Below are 20,093 nucleotides of genomic sequence, written 5' to 3'. Positions count from 1 at the left end.
TGCCTGTGACAAGGACTCGGAAACAAAATGGGACTGAATTGAAACTGCCCGACTCTTGGGTTGGTGTTTTTCTTCCTCCCCTCCCCTGTTCTTAGCCCCAAATAGCAGTGCTTCTCAAATGCAGCCTCCACACAGGCAGTAGCTGGAAGAGGGCCTGGTGCATCCTAAGCACCCAATAAATACTTGCTGAACGAAGATGTGAACTCCAACCTCGACTTCAACAGCCAGAACTACCTCTGTACCTGTAACAGAAGTCGTGTTTCTGGAAGGTTGGGCAAGCCAAAGGGAAGATATCCAGAAAGGCCCAGAGTGTGGTGCAGGTATCACAAAGGTAGAGAACGATGTCCTTTAATTCCTGTCGCCAAAGGAAAACACTGCATTATTCTCCTCCGCCCCCAGGGACAGCTCTGTAGAGGGTCTGAGACAAAGCTGACAAAGCCGGGGGTCCCCAACAGGCAGGTTAACGCTGGAGGTCCCAAGCAAAGACTGGCTTGTCCATCTCTAGAAACACGATCTGGGGAGCTCAGCCCAAGCCTCGGGTCTTGCTACTGTAGCTCCAACAGAAGCACAGCCGGGGATCTCTAGGGTGACTTCTAGCTCTGGGCTAATACGATTCTCTCTCTCTCTCTCTTTTTAAAAAAAATTAAATATATATATATATTTTTTGATGTGTACCATTTTAAAAGTCTTTATTGAATTTGTTACAATATTGCTTCTGCTTTGTTTTGGTTTTTTGGCCGCAAGGTATATGTGGGATCTTAGCTCCCCAACCAGGGATCGAACACGCACCCCCTGCACTGGAAGGCAAAGTCTTAACCAGTGGACCGCCAGGGAGGTCCCCTGGGCTAATACGATTCTCTCTTGGAAGTTGAAGGAGAACCCATCCCTGAATCTGAAGACAGCGCCTGAGGTCCCACACAGAAAGTACGTCCCAGTGAGGACAAGAATAGCCCACCCCACTTTCCTTAGAGTTTGAAGTGCCTGTACAGAACAGGGAGTGTGTCCTCATAGGCTGATTCTCACGTCATTCTCACGATGACGCTAACAAGCAGGCTGGGATCTCCATTTTACAGATGAGGAGACTTATCTGTAGAGACTTCTCTGCGGTTCAGAGGGGTAACATGCCCTGCTCCCACAGCACTCGGTGTGCCCTTTTCTGAAACACTTGTTTAAGGCCTGTTCTCCCACGAGATCGCAAGCTCCAGGAGGGCAGCTCACAGCTGCTTCGTTCCTCCTCTATCTCTGGTGCTTAACACAGGGCCAGACGCACGTCCAGCCTCCTTAAACATTTACCTCCTGTCTGTCATCCCCATTAGATTCTGACCCATGAGAGCAGGCGCCATGTCTGCTTCTGCTCACTGCTCACCTTCACGGCCCAGCCTGGGGCCTGGCACGTGCTAGGGGCTCCTCCGCGCAAATCGGCGCGGTGGATGAAAGGCTCAATGAATAACGCACCCAGGAACCTGTCCACCTGAACTATGTGAAGACTATGTGAAGACTAAACTATGTGAAGACTATGTGAAGACTAAACCTCCATCCTGTTCCCTCCACTACTCCGTAAATGAAGCTCCCAGTGAAAAGAGAAGGCCTGCTGAAACGCTCTAAACCTGTGTGACGGGAACAGCTGCCTGTGGAGTTGGGGTAAAGGGCTGTGAGCAGGGGAAGAAGCTGCTGGGCCTTCTACTGGCCAGAAAGAAGCTGGGCTGAAGGGCAACCTCACCAGGAGAGGCATGTCGCTGGGGGTCAGCCGGCCCCTCTCCTCAAGCTTCTGGGGCGTGGCGCAGGCCCCGTCCCCTCCGGAAAGGCCCAGGGTGTGGTGCGGGTATCACAAAGGTAGAGAACGACGTCCTTTAATTCCAGGAGAGGCATGTCACTGGGGGTCAGCCGGCCCCTCTCCTCAAGCTTCTGGGGCGTGGCGCAGGCCCCGTCCCCTTGCAAACCACAGTGCTGGAGGATGTTGCTGAAGACCTGTGAAACACAAGAGATGACTCTCCCACATCCCGTCGAGCCAGCAGCTAGGACCCCCATCCTGCAGCAAGGGAATGGTGATCCGAAAACTGCCTTGGAATCTTTAGAATATATGCCAGTGTTCCTGGGACACCAGCTGAGACAGTGACCTTCTCAGAGAGCGGGGTCAGAGTGGAATCTGTGTCAAAGCGGAATAATGGAGGCATCCTTCTTGCAGGATTGTGGTGAGGATTAAAATGACAAAATGTATGTAAATCCTGTGGATATTACCTGGATAGACTGGACAAGTGTATGGTGATGAATATTTAAGAGTTACAGTCAGTAACATGTGTTTTTGGATCCCCTGGAGATGGCGATTTATGGGAACTATATTGAAATAAAAGACAAATCAACAGTGAGGGGAAAACAGAGCACATCATAAAATCATGTAAGTATTTAACTGATTGTGCTATATTTTAAGTATGCTGGAAAGTAAAATTCTAAGAGTTACTGTGAACAGTGGTTATCTCTTGGTGGTGGGATTATGGAGGGAGATTAATCTCCCTCTTTCTGGTTTTTTGTTTTTTTTTTTAATTTTCCAAATTTTCTACAATGAACATTATTTCATCTGATTTGAGAAACATACAAGGGTATCCTTAGAGGTAGATGGCTGTTGACAAACAACAACAAAATGCACCCCAAGCTCTTTCTGTATGAGTGCTGGACAGCCCTTAGATTTCAGTCCTGTTCAAGAGAGGAAAGGATGAATTCAAAGGAGCGAGGTGAGGGGTGCAACACAGAGACAGTCTGGAGGCGTATCTGGGGTGGCGGGTTGGGGGGATTTCTCCCAGACTCTTCCAGGAAAGTTGAGGAACATCCGCAGGTAGGGGAAGGGCTCTGCCTCCCCTGGGCAGGGCTGAGAGTCAGTCAGTACCTGAAGGATGGTGGGCATGGTTTCATCCAGGTCATTATAGTAACTTGGCTGTTGGAGAAAGATGTTTCCTGAAAAGAGAAGAGAAAGGTAGGAATTGGGAAAAGACAGTAGGGGTGGAGAGGACACAGTACAAATGGTTGCCAGCATGTTCTGTGACCTTTCTCCCCTTTCCTAAGCCTGCCTGCACTAAAGCAGTCCTGGCCCCGGGCCCCGCTGGCACAGAGCTTTGGGACAGCCTAGAAACTTCCCCAGGGTGAGGGAGGGACCTTGCTCAGTACAAGTTAACCTTTTAAGCACCTCTGCCTAGCGAATTACGTAAAAGACCCTCCCTGGTCAAACCAGCTCACCCTGCCATCCCCAGGGAATGATCACACTTGGGCACTGTGCTTTGTATGACAGCACTGGCTTTGTAAATGGGAGCTAGTCATCCAGGAAAATTAGGAGACAGGATCACTCTGCTCAAGAAACCTGGGTGCCGCAATCCAGGAGTCTTGCCAGGCCACGCCTCTAGTAATGTGAGGAGATTCTAGGGAGAAATCTCTAGAAATTCTCTTACCCTCTGCTTTTGAATCTGCTAGCCATTCTAATCCCTACTCCAAGGTGAGAGGCCTGCCAAGGACCTGGAGATAGATTTACACACATTTGTACTTATTCCTATCAAATGAAGCCCCTCTCCAAGTGTTCACTATACTCCAAGTGCTGCTGCTGTGAGTGCGGAGGTTAGAGTATATGGTAACTGGAACAGAAACCGAGTGTCCTGGTTGCCCAAATGGGTGGGGGAAGGGGAGAGGGAAGGAGGATCACAGCTAGCTGGGGGACATGATGATGCAAAATGCCACTGCCCTTAAGAAGAGGCCTGGGGCTTCCCTGGTGGCGCAGTGTTTAAGAATCTGCCTGCCAATGCAGGGAACACGGGTTCGAGCCCTGGTCCGGGAAGATCCCACATGCCATGGAGCAACAAAGTCCATGTGCCACAACTACTGAGCCTGTGCTCTAGAGCCCACGAGCCACAACTACTGAGCCCACGCACCACATCTACTGAAGCCCAAGTGCTCTAAAGCCTGTGCTCCGCAGCAAGAGAAGCCCACGCACCGCAACAAAGAGTGGCCCCCGCTTGCCACAACTAGAGAAAGCCTGCGCACAGCAACGAAGACCCAACACAGCCAAAAAAATAAATAAATAAATAAAAATAAATAAATTAAAAAAAAAAAAAGAAAAAAGAAAAAAAATGTACAAAAAAAGAAAAAAAAGGAAGAGGCCTGGGTTCCTCATCCCACTACAATCCCAGGACCTAAGGCTGGCTGACTGTCAGGGTGCTCTGACCTCTAGGTGTCCTATGTCTTTGGGCAGGTCTGTCCTCGGTTGCCTTAATGAAAACCCTGCAGCCCTCACCCTATCCTGGAGGATTTGAAAATGAATCAGATCAAAGGCCAGATGGGGCTGGGTGAGTAAGTGAGTCACTAGGTGGCTGGACTTTCTGTAAACACCTTCCTGGAGGCCGCTTCATTCCTTGATTCCAGAAAGCTGAGTTTTACCAGCAGGAGCTTCCTCAGCACCTCCCATCTGACCCCTCAACCAGTGAAGGTACTCCCTGACCATCTGTGCCCACCTGCTCCTGACAGGCGGGGAGTGACTGAGCTGTCTCCCCACCAACCTCTGCTCTTCCTCATAAAACCCTCCTAGCAATATCCTCAAGGGCAAGTTTGAACTCCTGACCACAGCACGAAGGGCCTGTAAGATCTGGCTTCTGCTGGCATCTCCGGCCACCCTCTTCCCATCCCTCGAATTGCATTCTTCCCTCACACCATCCTCAACCTCACACAAGGAGCCCTGTCCCCTCTCTCTGCCTGCAGTGACCTCCCAGAGCTAAGTCCACCATAAGGCAGATGTCATCCTCTCCTGAGTCTCCTGACCCAGGCATCAGGAGCAGGTCTCCTCCCATAATTCCCAGGCCACACAGTGGTCCTCACCACTCCTGGACCACCGGGAACAGGGGAAGGCACTCTTTCATAATCCTTCCCATGCTTAGGCCTGAGTAACAGGGATATTTTATAAGCATCAAAATAGATCACATTTCACAATCTACCCTTGGGGTCTTTGGAGTCTCCTTCTTCTCCTTTATCTGATTCCAATGACATTGAAGATCTGACTTTTGATCTCTTAAAGAAATAATTTAAAAAGAAGGGACAGCAATGGCCTCCTTTGAAATATCCCTTCTCAGACTGAAGCAGTTCAGAAACCCAGGGTGGATGCAAGGTATTGCCAAAGAGATCAGTGCTGTCCTCCACAGGGCGAAGGCCTCATATACTCCTGCTCTGGCAAAGCAGCTCCAAGAGAGTCTAACTGAAGGGCCCTGCTTTCACAATTACACTTGCTGATTCACAACACCAGCCTTAAGGTTGAAAAAAAAGCAGGAGGCAGGGACAGGGCAAGGACTGGGCTTCTGCCCAAAGGACAGTTGGCCAGTTCCCTTGCTCCCCACTTGTCTCCTTTGTCAGCTTTGCTCAAGAGCTTCTGTGGTGGAGAAAGCGGAGGGTGCCCCTTGCTGTGTCTCGTGTCTTCTGCTCAAGGGTTGGAAAGAGAGCTAGCGTGTGTGTGTGTGTGTGTGTGTGTGTGTGTGTGTGTGTGTGTGTGTGTGTGTGTGTGCGCGCGCGCGCACGCACGCGCAGTGTTGAAGGGTGTGGAAAAGGTCCTGATGCCTGATCCTGCCCTCTTTTCTGTGAACCAGCCTCTGTGAGCCAAAGAAAGGGCTCTGCTTAATAAGCCAGTTTAGGGTTCTCAATCTGGGGATGAGAATATTCTAAAACAGCTCAAACTCTATGAGGGGGGACATTTTCCTGGAGACAAGCTTTCATCTGATTCTCAAAGGAGTCAGTGACCCAAAAGATTAGGAACCCCGGCAACAGGCGGAGCTCTCTCACACCACCCTCGCTTGTCTGGAAATGCAGCCAGACAGCATCTCTGTCTGGACCCTCACAGACGTCTACAGCCCACGGACCTAATGCTGCCCTTGCCTCCACTTACAACCCGCTACCCCACCTCACGTTTTCTCCAGAGTCGTTAAGACTCCTCCTTCCAGCTGACCTCACTAAGCCCCGCTTTACTCCCAGATGTGTCCTTTTCTGCCCCAGCAGCCCAAGCAGGCTCTCACCTTCAAACCCACACTGAAGCCCTGGCCCCCCTCCATGGCCTCCCGTCACCACCCTCCCCACCTGCACGCTGCCAGATTAACCTTGTCGCCAGATGGCTCCCCACCCTGCTCCAAGCTCCTAGAGGCTCCCACAGCCTCATCAAAGTAAGAGCTCGTACTTACCAAGTGCCTGTAACGTGCCAGGCTCTGTGCTGAGCACCACCTCATATTTAATCCCCACAACCATCCTACAAGTTGGTCTTCCCTTTCTTCAAGTGAGAAAACTCAGGCTTAGAGTGGCTAACTGACTTGGTCAATGTGACATAGCCGGGACTAGAGCTGTGGATTGGGCAGGTCAACTCTAGAACCTGCCTTCTTAGCCACCAAGTGATACTGCTCCCCAAGTGCCAAAGCCTGGCATGGAGCCCTCCTTGATCTGGCCCCAGCTTCCTCCCCTGGCTCTTGAGCTGCCCTCCCAGAATGCTCCACTCCAACCAAACCGGCCTAATAATTGTTTCTCTAACTAATCGTGCCTGCTTTTGTGCACTCACCCCAACCTCTGTCTAGAGTATAATTATTAAGGGTCTTTCCTGGGGAAAATAAAAGAAATTCACTGATGATCAGGCAATAATTAGATTTGAATGAGAAACCAGAGGTCGTTCCAATGAAAAAGTTGGATGTGAAATTTCATACACATTATGCTCTAATATGTTTTAAAAAAAATACAAAGAGAAAAGACTAGAAGGGAATAATCACCAAATCATTGTCTCTGGTTGCAGGAATTTAGTAATTGCTTTCCTGTTTCTTTACACTTTATATTCTTTCAAAATTTTCTAAATTAACATATATTACCTTTATTATTGCGGCGGGGGGAGGAAGGAAGGAAGGGAAGAAGACATTTCTAGGGATAACTAAGCTCTGTAACTGGGCATTTGGAAGTCTCTATCCTACAATCTCAGGGTGAGGAGTGCTGACAGGGGTGTCCAGGGTGAGTAGCTCTCCGTGCCAGTCCAACGCCATGAGTGGCTATTCAAAGACGAGTCCACTGCAGCACTGTTCCCTCTGTAACTTCCTAACAAAGCTTCCGCCTCTGAGTGAACCTTCCATCCCATGGCCTCCTGATGGGACCCAACTGCTGATGTCTGTTCCCTTCACAACCCCAAAGGGTCCTCCCTGAACTCTGCCCCCATCTGTTCTCAGCAGCAATGGAAATCTCGACATTTCTGAGGCAGCCCCATCACCCCTGAGGCAGGGAGTGGCCAAGGGCGAGAGCTTGAGTGTCAGGCCCAAGTGACATAAATCCCAGCCTGGCCACTCATTAGTCACGGCCTCTCAGGCAAGTCCCTTACATTTAACCTCACTTTCCTTAACTGTAAATGGGGATGATGACACCACTGACATCACAGGGCGACTGGGAGGATCAACTGAGATGACATATGAGGAGCGTCGGCAGAGTCGCCAGTGAGCGCTCAAATAACCGTTAGCTGTCGCCACCGTTCTTACTCTCATTGCCGAAGCAAACTCCCCGACTCCTTCGACTGTTTGACACGTGGCCTAATGCTAGGACTCCAAGATCCTGGAGCAGCTGCGTGATGCCCATTTTTGTCTCCACTCCCCCACCGCCACTTAGTCACTTCTTTCAGAGTTGACACACACGTCCACTAAGACATTTCCAAGCACCACCCGCTGCTGCTGCTCTGAATCCCCCTGTGCTCATCCGGGCGCCCGCCTTTGGAATGTGGGGGCCATCTCTGTGCCCCCCCACCCTGCCACCCCCAGGCCACAGGCCCTACTCACCTATCATCTTCTGCAACAGCAGGGAGTTGCCTTTTCCAAAGAGCACACAGAGGTCCAGTATCTTTGGGATGTCAAACAGGAAGTTGTTGTAGAGGATTTCTCCAAAAGCAGAGGGGGAAATGAAGTGATCCTAAGGAACAGTGCCGAAAGGATGAGAGACTTTCCAAAAACATGTGCATTGCAGGGTAATAGCAAGCTCACAAGAAACAACCTTCAGGTCCATCAGCAGGGGCCTGGCTAACAGAAGAAGCTCTGTCCACACCGCGGATATGTCTGAGCCTCGTGGACTAACCTAGAGCAGTGGTCACACTTCATCTTAATGTAAACAGAAGCAAAAGCTCACTATAAAACCATCAGCTGGGGAATCATTCTAAAATATTTATGTGTAAATCACAATGATGTCTGGAATTGTTTAAAACACTCCAAGAAAAACAGAAAACTCAGGGGGAGGGAGCAAACAAGATGTCGATACCTGTTGAACCCAGGTAATGGGTACGTGGGAGTCATTATACTTTTGTGTATATTTGAAAATTTCCATGATAACAAGTTAAAAAAACAAAAAAGCAAGATATTATTTTTAAAATAAATATGCACGCACACACACACATTGAAAGGAAAAAAGTTTCCTGAAGGAACATGCACCTTGACAGTGGTCATTTTGAGGGGAGGGAATTTTGTGAATGACTTTCATTATCTACAAAATATTTCTGTTATGTTTGAGTTGTTTAGAGACAGCATTATTATTTTTAAAATCAGGGGGAAAAAAGTAAAGGTTTTTAAAAAGCACACACGAGTTCCTCTAAAAACTCAGAATCAATGTTTTCGTCCTCTGACGCACAAGGAGGGCACAGTCACGCGCCACCTGGCACAGGGCCCTCGGCTCCCCATCGATGAAAACATTGGGTGTAAAGCAGGCGACCCGGTGACTTAGAGGATAAGGGAGGTGGCACAGGTTTCTTCCCCAATGGTGGGAATAAAAGCAGAGGGGAGACAGAAGAAACATGATACTTCCAGAGCCTTCCTTCCCAGGGGTGAGAGCCTGGCACAAAGGTGTCAGGTGGCGGTGGTGACCTGTCACGGGATCCGGGGCTTACTTTGGATTCCTTGTGAGTGGACATGCGAAGGAAGGTGAGAAAAACACTTCGGTGGAGGCGCTTCTCCATGTCAACGACCTCAGGGGCCGGGGCCACCCATTCGTCAAACTTTCGGGGGACATAGTGCAGGTAGGAGTCCAGGCACTTCTGCAGAGTCTCGTCGAAGACAACCTAAGCCAGGCGACAGAGGACAGCAAGGGCTCGTCACTGAGGCCCAAGGGCCTGTGGGTGGACTGTGCAGGGCTCACGGCCCATCAGCCCTGGCCTGTGGCAAACACTCCAACCCCAAGGGACCGAAGAGGTATAAATGAGCCGAGGGCTAAACACGAGTTTCTAAAAATGACGTGTTGGAAGGCGTTGTGTAAACATCATTAAGACTGTGATACAAGTAAGAGCAATCCAAACCACAATTTGCTGTTAAGGATCCAGCGAAAGAAGTAGAGAAAAAAAGCATCTCCTGGGAGAGAAAAACAACAGCACCCAACCAATGGCATGTCATGTGCTTTGTCTTAGCGTGAATTTTGATAGAATGTTACCTGGCACCAGAATTTATCGTGAGGCAGGGCCAGGAGCCAGTCGAGGTCATTGGCTACGAAGGTGGCGCGTTCCAGGTACTCCTCCACTAGGGCGGGAATGTTGTCTTTAGGGGGCGGTTTGTATAACACAAAATACCGGTCTGCCTTCTGCTCGGGGTGCTACGGATCCAAAAACCACGTGTTAACGTGGCAGAGGTTAGTCAGTGAGGGCCCATTTGCCAACCCACAGCAATGACAACACTGGGCTGTTCCAACCAGTGACCCTCAAGCATAAAGAACTGAGTGTCTCTGACAGAGGGGGCTTGGTTGCAGCCAGGGAACACCAGGCGGGCATTAAACACCATGTTTTTTGGAGAATATTTAATGACATGGGGAAAGGTTAAGGGAAGAAGAAGCAGGACACAAACCTCTCTATTTTATATAACCAGTTTGGGGAGTAAATAAAAACACATTCACACACTGGTACAGATTTTTTTAAAAAGTGTGTGTGTGTGTGGGGGGGGGCAACCCCCCAAAGCTAACAGTGGCTATCTCTAGTGGAAGGGATTATGACTTGACTATATTTTCCCATTAAAAAAAAGAACATGTATTATTTTTAAAATTATTTTTTAAACCATACAAGTGAGGCATGAGCATCTTTTCTTTCAAAAACTCACAATAGTACAGAAAGGTGAGTCGCCTGGCCCATACCCCCAGCCCCTGTGTCAATCCAGAGGTAACCCCTCACCATTCCCTGAGCATCCTCACAGACCTTTTCTAAGTATTTACATTAAAATGTGCCCATATGAGGCATTTGTTTGGACCCATTTTCATCTTTCTGACACAAAGAGTATCATACTGTACATATCACTGTGCTATACCCTTTGTATAATCAGAAAAAAACCTCAGCAACTTTTTTTTAAAAGATGCTAATCAGGTAATTGCAGGTCTCAGCTTAGCATCACAAGCTCTCTCTTCCAACCCTTACCTTGCCATGAACAAATCTTACTTTGTTCACCATAAAGAAGAGAAGACGAGCTCAGTTTTCTCCTCTGACTACATAAGGGCTGCTTTCTCTGGGGGGGAGGTGATAACAGGAAGAAGGCTGGGCTGCGTCTCAGCTATTATCAACCACAATCCACCCACTTCCAGGTCTGTCAATCCACGGGGGACAGGAAAACCACAGTTGATTGGTCAGTCTCCTCGAGAACCACCTACACCTCCCAACTGCCTAACGCAAGTTTGCAAACTGTGGAGTCTGAGTCCCGCAGGATTCCTTGGGCGTCACCTGCCAGGTGGGTCTTCAGGACCCTTCCCATTTAAATCAGAATTTATACAAAAGGAATCCTGCTGCCTGAAACAAGTTCAAAACTACTCTCTAGGCCCTAATTTCATATCCTTGGTTTTCGAGTTCCCCTCCTGCCTTTGTCTGTTGACATCTCACCTCTTAGGTCACTTCTCAGGCCAGGCTACTCACCCCACTCACGCAACAGACACACACATACACACACCCCTGAAAGTCTACCTCCCTACAATCCTACACATTTACTGGCACCCTGCTGCGCACATGAAGAAAGGCATCCACGTGCTTCCAGAGCCCACTCTGCAGAGGGGAAGATGCACATCTAAGCTATCAAATGAGCACAACACAGACAGCTCAAACCCAGCAGAGGGACTGTGAGAGGGCAACAGGTGATTAACTGTGCCTGGAGGACCAGGGGCCGCTTCCCAGGGCCGGCAGCATCTGAGCTGGCCCTTGGAGGATGAGAAGGATTTTTAGGTGGAAAACACAGTATTTTTATGGAGGCATAAAAATGGGCCATTTAAAAAAAAAAGGGGGCACAGATTGCACCAGGTGGTGGGAGATGGATTTGGAGGGAGAGATGCTGGAAGGATAATAAAAGCCATCACTCATGGAGGATCTGCGCTGTGCCGGCTGCTGAGTAGGCCTGTCCCCCAGCCCATTTCTTTTTTACCTACAACTATTTCAAAGGGAGACAGTATTCTCCCCATTTTACAGAGGAGGAAACCAAGACTCAGTCAGATTCAGAAACTTTGCCAAGGTCACAGGGCTAAGGAAGCAACTGAGGCAGGATATGAACCAAACCTGACACTGCAGACCTACTAAATGACCTAAGGTACCACGTGTCACCCTGGTCTCACTGCTCATCCTTCTCACCCCAGCTCTGACCTCACCTCCTCCAGGAAGTTTCCCAAGTCCCACCCTGACTAGGTTAGGGGTTTCACCCAGGCTCCCCGACACCTGCACTCTGTGCTTCCCCAACTGTAGCACTTGTTAAACTGTATCAGAAGTGCTTGCAGGTCCGTGGTTGCTGTGGAAGGGGACAGAGGAAGGGACAGATTATAGGGGGGGCACCAGGACACTTTTGGGAGTAGTAGAAATGTTCATTATCTTTTTTCTTCTGGCTGCACCACATAGCATGTAGAACTTCCCCGACCAGGGGTGCCAGGGATCGAACCCGTGCCCCCTGCAGTGGAAGTGCAGTCTTAACCACTGGACCACCATGGAAGTCCAGAAATGTTCATTATCTTGATTATGGTGATGGTTTCATGGGTGTATGCAGATGTCAAAACCAATCAAATCGTATAGTTTAAATAAATACATGCAGTTTATTGTCCTCCAATGATACCTCAATAAAGTGATATAAAAGGGAGGGCCTGCCTTCTCCTTTTCCCCCACTACCCTGCAGGTCTCTGGAGGGAGTCTGAGTCTTGCTCACCACAGCAGTCCCAACCCCTCGAACAGTGCCTGGCATAGAGCAGACTCTCCAAATACATTTGCTGATTGAACAAAGGAATGCATGGAGGTAATGAAGGACCAGATCCTGCCAGGGTCTCTGAAGGACCTTCATGCCACGCTCAAGAGTAGGGGCCACTGGGAACTTCCCTGGCAGTCCAGTGGTTAAGACTCCATGCTCCCAGTGCAGGGGGCATGGATTCGATCCCTGGTCAGGGAACTAAGATCCCACATGCCGCATGGTGCAGCCGAAAAAGAAAAAAAAAAAAAGAGTAGGGGGCATGGAAGATTCCAGGGCAAGGAGCAGCAGGCTCCAACTGTATCTTCCACTCTTCAGGCCTGGCTTAGGTCCCACTTGCTCCATGAAGTTTCTGAACATTCTCTGCCCATCAAACTTCTGCTCTGTTTATCTTGATAAGAAACTATTTTGGACTGTTCTCCAAATGCTCCACTTATATGAGTCTTGTCTTTCTCAAGAGCGCATTCACTCACTTTGGCCCAAGACTTGATTTCTTTTGGATCTTCAATAGTAAGTATGTGCATCTGCACGGTAACTACTCAATAAACATTAGCTTCAGCTATCACTCTGCAGAGGCAGCCTGATGGCTGTCCCTTTGCTGGAGATCTTCTCCCAAGTTGGGACTAAAGAGACAAATACAGGGCGGGTACATCTCTGAGGACAATCTTTCAGGAGCTTCTGGTGGCCTGCAGCACAACCAAAAGACTGCTCCTCAATCAAGCAGCTGTGTCTTCCTTAGCTCGTCCCTCTTCCCACCCTACACCTCATTCATAATGCCGCTGTCACTGTCACAGCTGTCATCACCGTCTTCATTGAGTGCTCACTATGTCCTAGGTTCACTGCTAATTCACAGGCATCTCATTTAATCCTCACAACCACCCCCACAAGGCCGGTTCTACTGTTACCCTTTTTTGGATCCTGAGGCTTAGAGACGTTAAGTAACTTGCCCAAAGTCACAGGGCCAAGTCTGTGTGACATTAAACACAAAGCCGGGCTCCTTAACTCTGCTTCCACCCCAGGTGGTTGGTGTAGGAGTCAGGCTCTCAGGAGTCCAGGCCAATAGACTCAGATCCTCCTGCCAGGTCCACCCTCCTCCCATTGCTCTGCCCGGCTAGTGCTTATTCAACCTTCAATACCCAGTTCAGGATCCCCCTCTTTCTGGAAGAAGTCCCTGGCAGTGTGTGCTCTCCCACGACCCTAAGACCTCCCCGTACCCATACACCCCGCTGGTCTGGGTCAGCAACCTGGACTTCCTTCCATCATATCCTGATCATGCTGCAGAGAACTACCAGTCTGCTTTCTCCCCTCAAGGGCAGGAACCTCGTCTTTTCTCTTTGTAGCTCCAGTGCCTGTCACAAAGCGTGGCTAGGGTCCTTGACTCATTTACTGAATGTCTCCTGAGAGCTACTACGTGCCTGGCACTGGAAAACCAGAACAAAGGGAAGGGCCCAGTCCCTGCTCCCATGGAGTCCACAGTCTAGCAGCCCAGGTGTCCAGTACACGGGGAAGGACTGAGGTGGGAAATCAGACCCAAGGAACCCGTCTCCACCAGCGCCGACCAACAGAACCTCTGCAGTGACAGAACTGCTCTAGACCTGGTCCGTGCTGGCCAATACAGTAGGCTCTTACCACATGGGACTATTTTAACTTAAATGAACTAAAACTAAATTAAAAATCCAGTTCCTCAGTTGAACTAGCCACAATTTCAATAGCTCAACCACCACACGTGGTGAACAGCTAACATATTGGACAGAAGAGTTCTCGATTTTCTGATCAATAACCCCCTTACATAAAAAGATTATGAATACAAGGATATAGTGCACAACACAGGGAACACAGCCAACATTTTATAATAACTATAAATGGAATATAACCTTTAAAATTGTGAATCACTATGTTATATATCTGAAACATATAATGTTGGACATCGACTCTACTTTGATTAAAAAAAAGTTATAAAAAAGAAACAAGAGGTTTTATAGCAGAAAGGTTAAGGGTATGCACTCTAGGGGCAGCCTAGCTGTATTCCCATCCTGGCTCCCCTAATTTTCCAGTTTTATGACCCTGAACTTTTAGTTTCCTCATCTGTAAAATGGGTACAACCAAAATGCCTACTCAGAGGGCTGTGGTTCGGCTTACATGAGATAATCCGAAAGGTGAAAGGTTTGGCCCAAGAGCGAGTGGTCTATAAATGTATATATATATTTTTAAATTTTTATTAAAATTAAAATTTTATTAAAATTTAATTTTTAAATTTTTATTTATTTATTTATGGCTACATTGGGTCTTCGTTGCTGTGCATGGGCTTTCTCTAGTTGTGGCAAGCAGGGGCTCCTCTTTGTGCACGGGCTTCTCATTGCAGTGGCTTCTCTTGTTGTGGAGCACAGGCTCTAGGCATTTGGGCTCAGTAGTTGTGGCTCGCGGGCTCTAGAGCACAGGCTCAGTAGTTGCGGCACACGAGCTTAGTTACTCCGCGGCATGTGGAATCTTCCCCAACCAGGGCTCGAACCCGTGTCCCCTGCATTGGCAGGCGGATTCTTAACCACTGAGCCACCAGGGAAGTCCCCTCTATAAATATTAAGTACTATTATTAGAGAGTAGTTAGGAAATAATAGGAAGCCATCCAGAAAGCAGGAAATAAAACACCAAGCTCTTGTTTCCCACAATTTTACTCAAGCTCTCAGAAAATACTTCCTCCCACCTTGTTCAAGTAAGCTCATATTCTTGGGAAAACAGCAAGGGGGTATGGGGACTCCAGTCCCCGCGTCTGTCTCCTTCTCCAGCACCCTGGCACCTCTCTGTGGCTCTAATCTCTCCCCGCAGCTGGTAATCGGCATGCTCATAGCCTCCTTAATTTTCAGTCTCACAAGCCCTGCCAGGTCTGTGTGTGGTGCTTCTCAGCCCGTTCAGAACTGACCTCTGAAATCAGTGTGCCCCGCCAAAGTGGATAGCAGCTGGGACAGCTCTGAAAAAGGCCCATCCGAAACCTGAGCATCTCCCACAGGGTCCAATCCCCAGACCCAGCTTTGGGCCAGCCCCACTGCTAGGCCAGCTCAGGCTGAGTCAGTACTGTCATCAGACTTTGATTCAAAATGAAATGCTTTGCAGGCAAGGTGTGGGGTGGTGACATGGAAAATACCACTCAAATTCATGCTGCTCGGAAAGGAAACTTCTACGCTGGGCCTGGAAGGACCTAATAGCGTCCCGACTACTGAATTACAGACTGTGGCCCTTGGGTCATTCTAGAACAGATAAAGAAGGAATTTACTTTTTGCTTCTGAAATTGCAAGAATGATAATATCAGGCTGAACGGCCTCAAGGCACCGGCTCACCAGCGCTGGTGAAGTCCTCAGCTTCCCTGTCTTCAGGTCCTTGTGGGTGATCTGGAGTTGGTCCAGGGGCAGAGCTGGCATTGTGCTGCATTGACCCTCCTGAAAGGAATATGGATGGGAAGAAGACAGCAGACACAGAGGCTCCTGGGGGCAGGGGCCTGCTTTGGGGCTGATCCCAGAGCCAGGAGAGAAGCTTCAACCTCTGGCCTCAAAGGCTTCAAAGGCCTGGTTCCTGTACCTACTAATCTAGACCAAAGTGACTTTTTTGCCTAAAGCAGCAGTTATCAGCTGAGGAGGAAAACACTCCCCAGGTAACTCCTGATATATTCCCACCCGATCTGAGAAGTACTGGTTAAAAGTACCTAGATTATCTTTATTATGGCTCCAGGTCTGTGCCCTCCTTGGCCTGTGAACTCTGTGAAGACAGTACCTGGGCTCACCTTCTCTTGCTACCTTTCCTGTGACAAGCATAGGCCTGATACAGAGGTGGCTTCATCAAATATTTCATGAACAATTGAATATGAGGATACTTTTCTTACCACTCTAACCAGATTTTAAGTCTTTTGGTGGTTGGAGCCATGGGCCTTTCTTCACTTGCAGAGGGAGTTAAGAGTTTACAACCTTTCTAAGCTTCAGGGAAGAAGGACACGGATAAACAGGAGGACTAGGGAGGTCAACAGAATTCACAGAAAACTGCCAGAGCGAGCTCCTTTCTAGAGAGGCACAAACTGGCCTCAGAGTGAGCAGCAGACACCACGTCTCGTCTTTCCATCCAACGCTCTTTTCTCAATACAACTTGGCCTGACCTGCGGAAGGACATGTGTATTGGCTGAATCATGGCACAGAAGTGACTCAGGCCTCAGACATGCCACAAAAGGCCAGCACAGTCTCAATGACGACATGAAGACATATCAAGGCTGGGATGAGGAAATCATCACCTCCTGAACCCTCACAGAGGAGCTGAGGGGCACGGTCAGCCATGAGTTACTGGAGTCCCAGATCTCAGATATTAGGCCTGGCCCTGGTGTTATGAAGACTGATAAAGCAGGGTCTCTGCCCTGGGGGAGCTTCTGATCCAATAATAATAATGACAATAGCAGCAGCTGAAACATGCTTCTCATGTGCTGGTGCTCTTCTCAGTGCTTTTCTCAGCATGAATTCGCTTTATACACCTTAAGTTGCTTTACATGTATTAATGCTCGTAACAACTCTAAGGTTGGTACTATTATTACCTTCATTTTATCACTGAGGTAACAGGGGCTTGGAGAAGATAAGAAACTTGCCCTAGGTCTCAGAGTTAGTGGCTGGTGAAGCAGGCTGGCTCTTAACCATCCGCTGTACTGAGTCTAGTGCACTTGAGCTGGTGAGGGCTGTGGCTGTCGCAGAAGCATTTCTAGAGGAGTGCCTGAAGGCTCAGGAGAGCCTGAGTTGAGTCTTGAGAGTGGAGACTGGCCAGGGAAGAAGGGTGTCCCAAGCAGAGGAAACGGCAGGAGCAAAGGTAAGGAGGTAGGAAGCAGCTTGGTATACAAGGAACCTTGGTTCAGGGGCTGCTTTAAAGACTGTGAAGATATCCATCTTCACATGGGATGCAAAGAGAGAGGTCCAGTCTGTCTAGTCCTCGAGGCTTGTTCCAGCTCTAGGATCTCATTGGATAGTGGATCAGACACATGGTTCCCGTGTCTGAGCTTTCATCTTTCACCTTTGCAAAATGTAGATAACACCATCTGTTGTATATACATTACTTCCAATCAAGTTACTATCTTATTAGCCTTTTGCAATAACCCAGATAAGAACGACAAGGATTATTATGCTCAGATGTCCAAAGAGGGGCCCTGATTTGCTCAGGTAAATACATGAGTGGCCAAGTTGAAACTGAAGCCCAGCTCTTGTGCCTGGGCACCTGGGTCTCTTGTGCTGAATATGCTAATAATACTTCTTTTCTAACCCCTCAGCGATGCTGGGAAGGCAGCTGGAAACATCAGTGGTTGGTTCACCAGTGCAGAAGTCACAAGCCCAGTCCTTTCCATACTCACCTTCCAAAGACAGTAGTGGGAGTGTCCAGTGTGGGGACCTAGGGTGGGGAAAGAGTCATAAGGAGGAGGCGGCTCTCCACCCTTATAATTCTAGGCCCCATAGTTCAGGCCTAGACAGGTAGAGACAGCACCTGCTTTTGGAAGAAATCTACTCCTACAAGCCAGTGCCTGTAAGGGTAGTTCAGACCCAGGCTGGTGTGATGGTTGAAAGAGAAGTTTATAGTTCTACAGCCTGGGTTCAAATCCTGGCTCCATCCTACCCATGTTGAGACCTAGAGACAGTTCCTTAACTTCTCTAAGCCTTGATTTCCTCATCTGTAAAATTGGGATGATAACAGTACATAATCTCATAAGCTCTCAGGGTTGACATGAGAAGTAACCAGTACTAAGTCATCAGGATAGTACTTGGCACATAATAAGCACTCAGTAAAGTTCACTTCTTGTTATTAGTCGAGTCCCAATCATAAGCAGAGCACTTTGGGCTTCCTCAGTTACTCGACAAACACTAACTGAATACATTCTGGGTCCTGGGCATGGAAATGACTATCATTCCGTGTAGTTACAGCTGTAACTGCAAATTTCCAGAACAAGCACAGCAGAGAAAGGAAGGATGTCACCGAGAAGATGACTTACAACCTGGCTGTTGAAGGATAGGAAGAAAAGATGAAAAGGAAGGACATTCCAAGCAAAGAGCAAGCATGAGTAAAGGCTCAGAGCCTGTGGCTTTGAAGGAAGAGGGAGACATTTGGGATGGCTGAAAACACAAGGTCAGAGAGGGGGTGACAGAAGTGGAGAGAAGAGGTTGGATAGGAAAGATGGAGACATTTTAAAAAGAGCCTCAAATGCTATGCTGAAGATTTTGGCCTTTCATTTGAAGGCAGTGAGGCGTCATTTAAGTAGAGGAGAGACACCATCAGAAAGAGAAGATAATAACCTGGTGCAGGAGAGGCCTTCTCTGAACCACTGGAGAGCAAAAACTGTGTTAATTAACTGTGTTAATAGGCAATTCAAAGAGTTTTTGAGTACCTACTATGTACCAGGCATCGAAGCCTGCCTGGAGAATCCTAAGGAGGGCAAGTAACAGACCTGATTCTGCCCTTCACAGAGTTTACAGTCTTGATGGTTAAGACAGATATGAATCAGACAGCCATACAAACAAGTAAAACTCAACACCGTAAGTATGCTATGCAGGTAAGGCCCTTGGGACTACGACAGCATTTAACAGAGAGAACTAACTTGAGGGAGAGAGGATGTCAAGGAAGTTTTGAGTTTTCATCTCAAGTATGAGTAGAAATTAACTAGGCAACGACTGGACTCTAAGTTCCAAAAGGATAAAGACAATGATCATGATGATATCTGTGCCCCAACAATGCATCCTCAGTGCCAAGCAGGGCAGTAGATGCCAAAAATTAGGAAAGGGCCCCATATTGACCAATTTCAATAAGTCCTGGGAGCATCCCCAGGGATACTGCTGCCTCAGTTTCTGTCTTCACCCTTCTGGTCTCAATTCAATATTACTCTTCTCAGAGACCTTACCAGACTGCCCTATCTAAAGTATTCACTCCCCTAGTTACTGTCATATCTTTAATTACCTAGCGCATTTGTCGTTGACTGTCTCCGCCCATTAGACTGTAAGCTCCATGAGGGTGGGAGCCTTGTCTGTCTTGCTCTGTTTATATCCCCAGTGCCTAGATCTGTGCCCGGCACATAGAAGGCGCTGGACATATATTTGTTGAACGAATTAATGAACGCTGAGGAAACTGAAGTTCGGGGTGAAGTGGGAGGATCGTGACTCCTCCAAAGCCAAGGTCACTCTCGGGCCGATCCTCGAATCCGAGACTCTAAGCTCTGGCGGCCTAATTGGGCGGGGGGCGGTGGAGGGGTAGGAGGAACGGGACGACTCGCTGCCCCTGGGGCAGCGTAACCCTTGGCCCCGCCGTGTAGGCAGGGAGGCCCGAGGCCGCGTAAGGCACGGCTGCGGCCCTTCCCAGGCCCGATGCCCCACATCCGGCAGGGCCCAGCCACGCACTCACCTCCGCGGCTCCACTGCCGGCGCTGTATCGCCGCCGCACAGCCGCCGCGGTCCACGATGACAGCTCCCACAGCACCGGCACTTCCGGGGTCAAACTGCGATTCCGCAGGCGCAGACAGGAAGCCTCGGCCCGGCCCCGCCCCCGAAGCCAACTGCCGACTGGAAGCCGGGCCCGGGGCCACGCCCCCAGCCGCAAGACTCTGCCCCCATAAGGAACAACCTGGCTGAAACCACGCTCCCTGTTCCCCCTTAGCTCCCTTCTTGCTTTTGCAGAGAGAATGGAAGGTGGGCGGAGAGCAGGTATGGTTCTACCTCTTGGAAAAAGCAAGTATGGTACCTGGGTTCTTAGGATCCCAGGCTTCCACCTCCTTCCTTAACCTACTCAGTCATAATCTCAAGTCCAGGAGGAATTCTACAGCTGAATGCTGCAAGCTGTGTCAGAACACTGAATGCTTCCCTTTATTGGCATCATTTTTTCAGGCAAACTGAACATCCAATGATA

General features: G+C 48.9%; 1 protein-coding gene across 2 annotated transcripts in view; it reads right to left on the bottom strand.

The window, feature by feature from the left end:
* ASCC2 (activating signal cointegrator 1 complex subunit 2) overlaps positions 1 to 19,698 on the bottom strand; it is a 39,802-nt gene extending 20,104 nt beyond the window's left edge. The window contains exons 1-8 of one of the 2 annotated variants that reach the window (XM_055080605.1): positions 19,593 to 19,698; positions 15,527 to 15,625; positions 9,439 to 9,597; positions 8,903 to 9,073; positions 7,809 to 7,938; positions 2,882 to 2,949; positions 1,843 to 1,968; positions 243 to 346 (exon numbers count right to left, since the gene is read on the bottom strand). In XM_055080605.1, the coding sequence (XP_054936580.1) occupies positions 243 to 346; positions 1,843 to 1,968; positions 2,882 to 2,949; positions 7,809 to 7,938; positions 8,903 to 9,073; positions 9,439 to 9,597; positions 15,527 to 15,607 (839 nt within the window). In that variant the 5' untranslated portion in view covers positions 15,608 to 15,625; positions 19,593 to 19,698. Of the gene's footprint in view, positions 1 to 242; positions 356 to 1,720; positions 1,791 to 1,842; positions 1,969 to 2,881; positions 2,950 to 7,808; positions 7,939 to 8,902; positions 9,074 to 9,438; positions 9,598 to 15,526; positions 15,626 to 19,592 lie in introns of those variants that run through there. The other variant, XM_028480405.2, reaches the window with a different exon arrangement.
* Between the last annotated feature and the right edge of the window lie 395 nt (positions 19,699 to 20,093).

Source organism: Physeter macrocephalus, chromosome 19 (assembly GCF_002837175.3).
Source record: "Physeter macrocephalus isolate SW-GA chromosome 19, ASM283717v5, whole genome shotgun sequence".
NCBI classification, from domain to species: Eukaryota; Metazoa; Chordata; class Mammalia; order Artiodactyla; family Physeteridae; genus Physeter; species Physeter macrocephalus.
The sequence above is the reverse complement of the archived record's forward strand: the minus strand, read 5'-3'. Positions and strand labels throughout refer to the sequence as shown.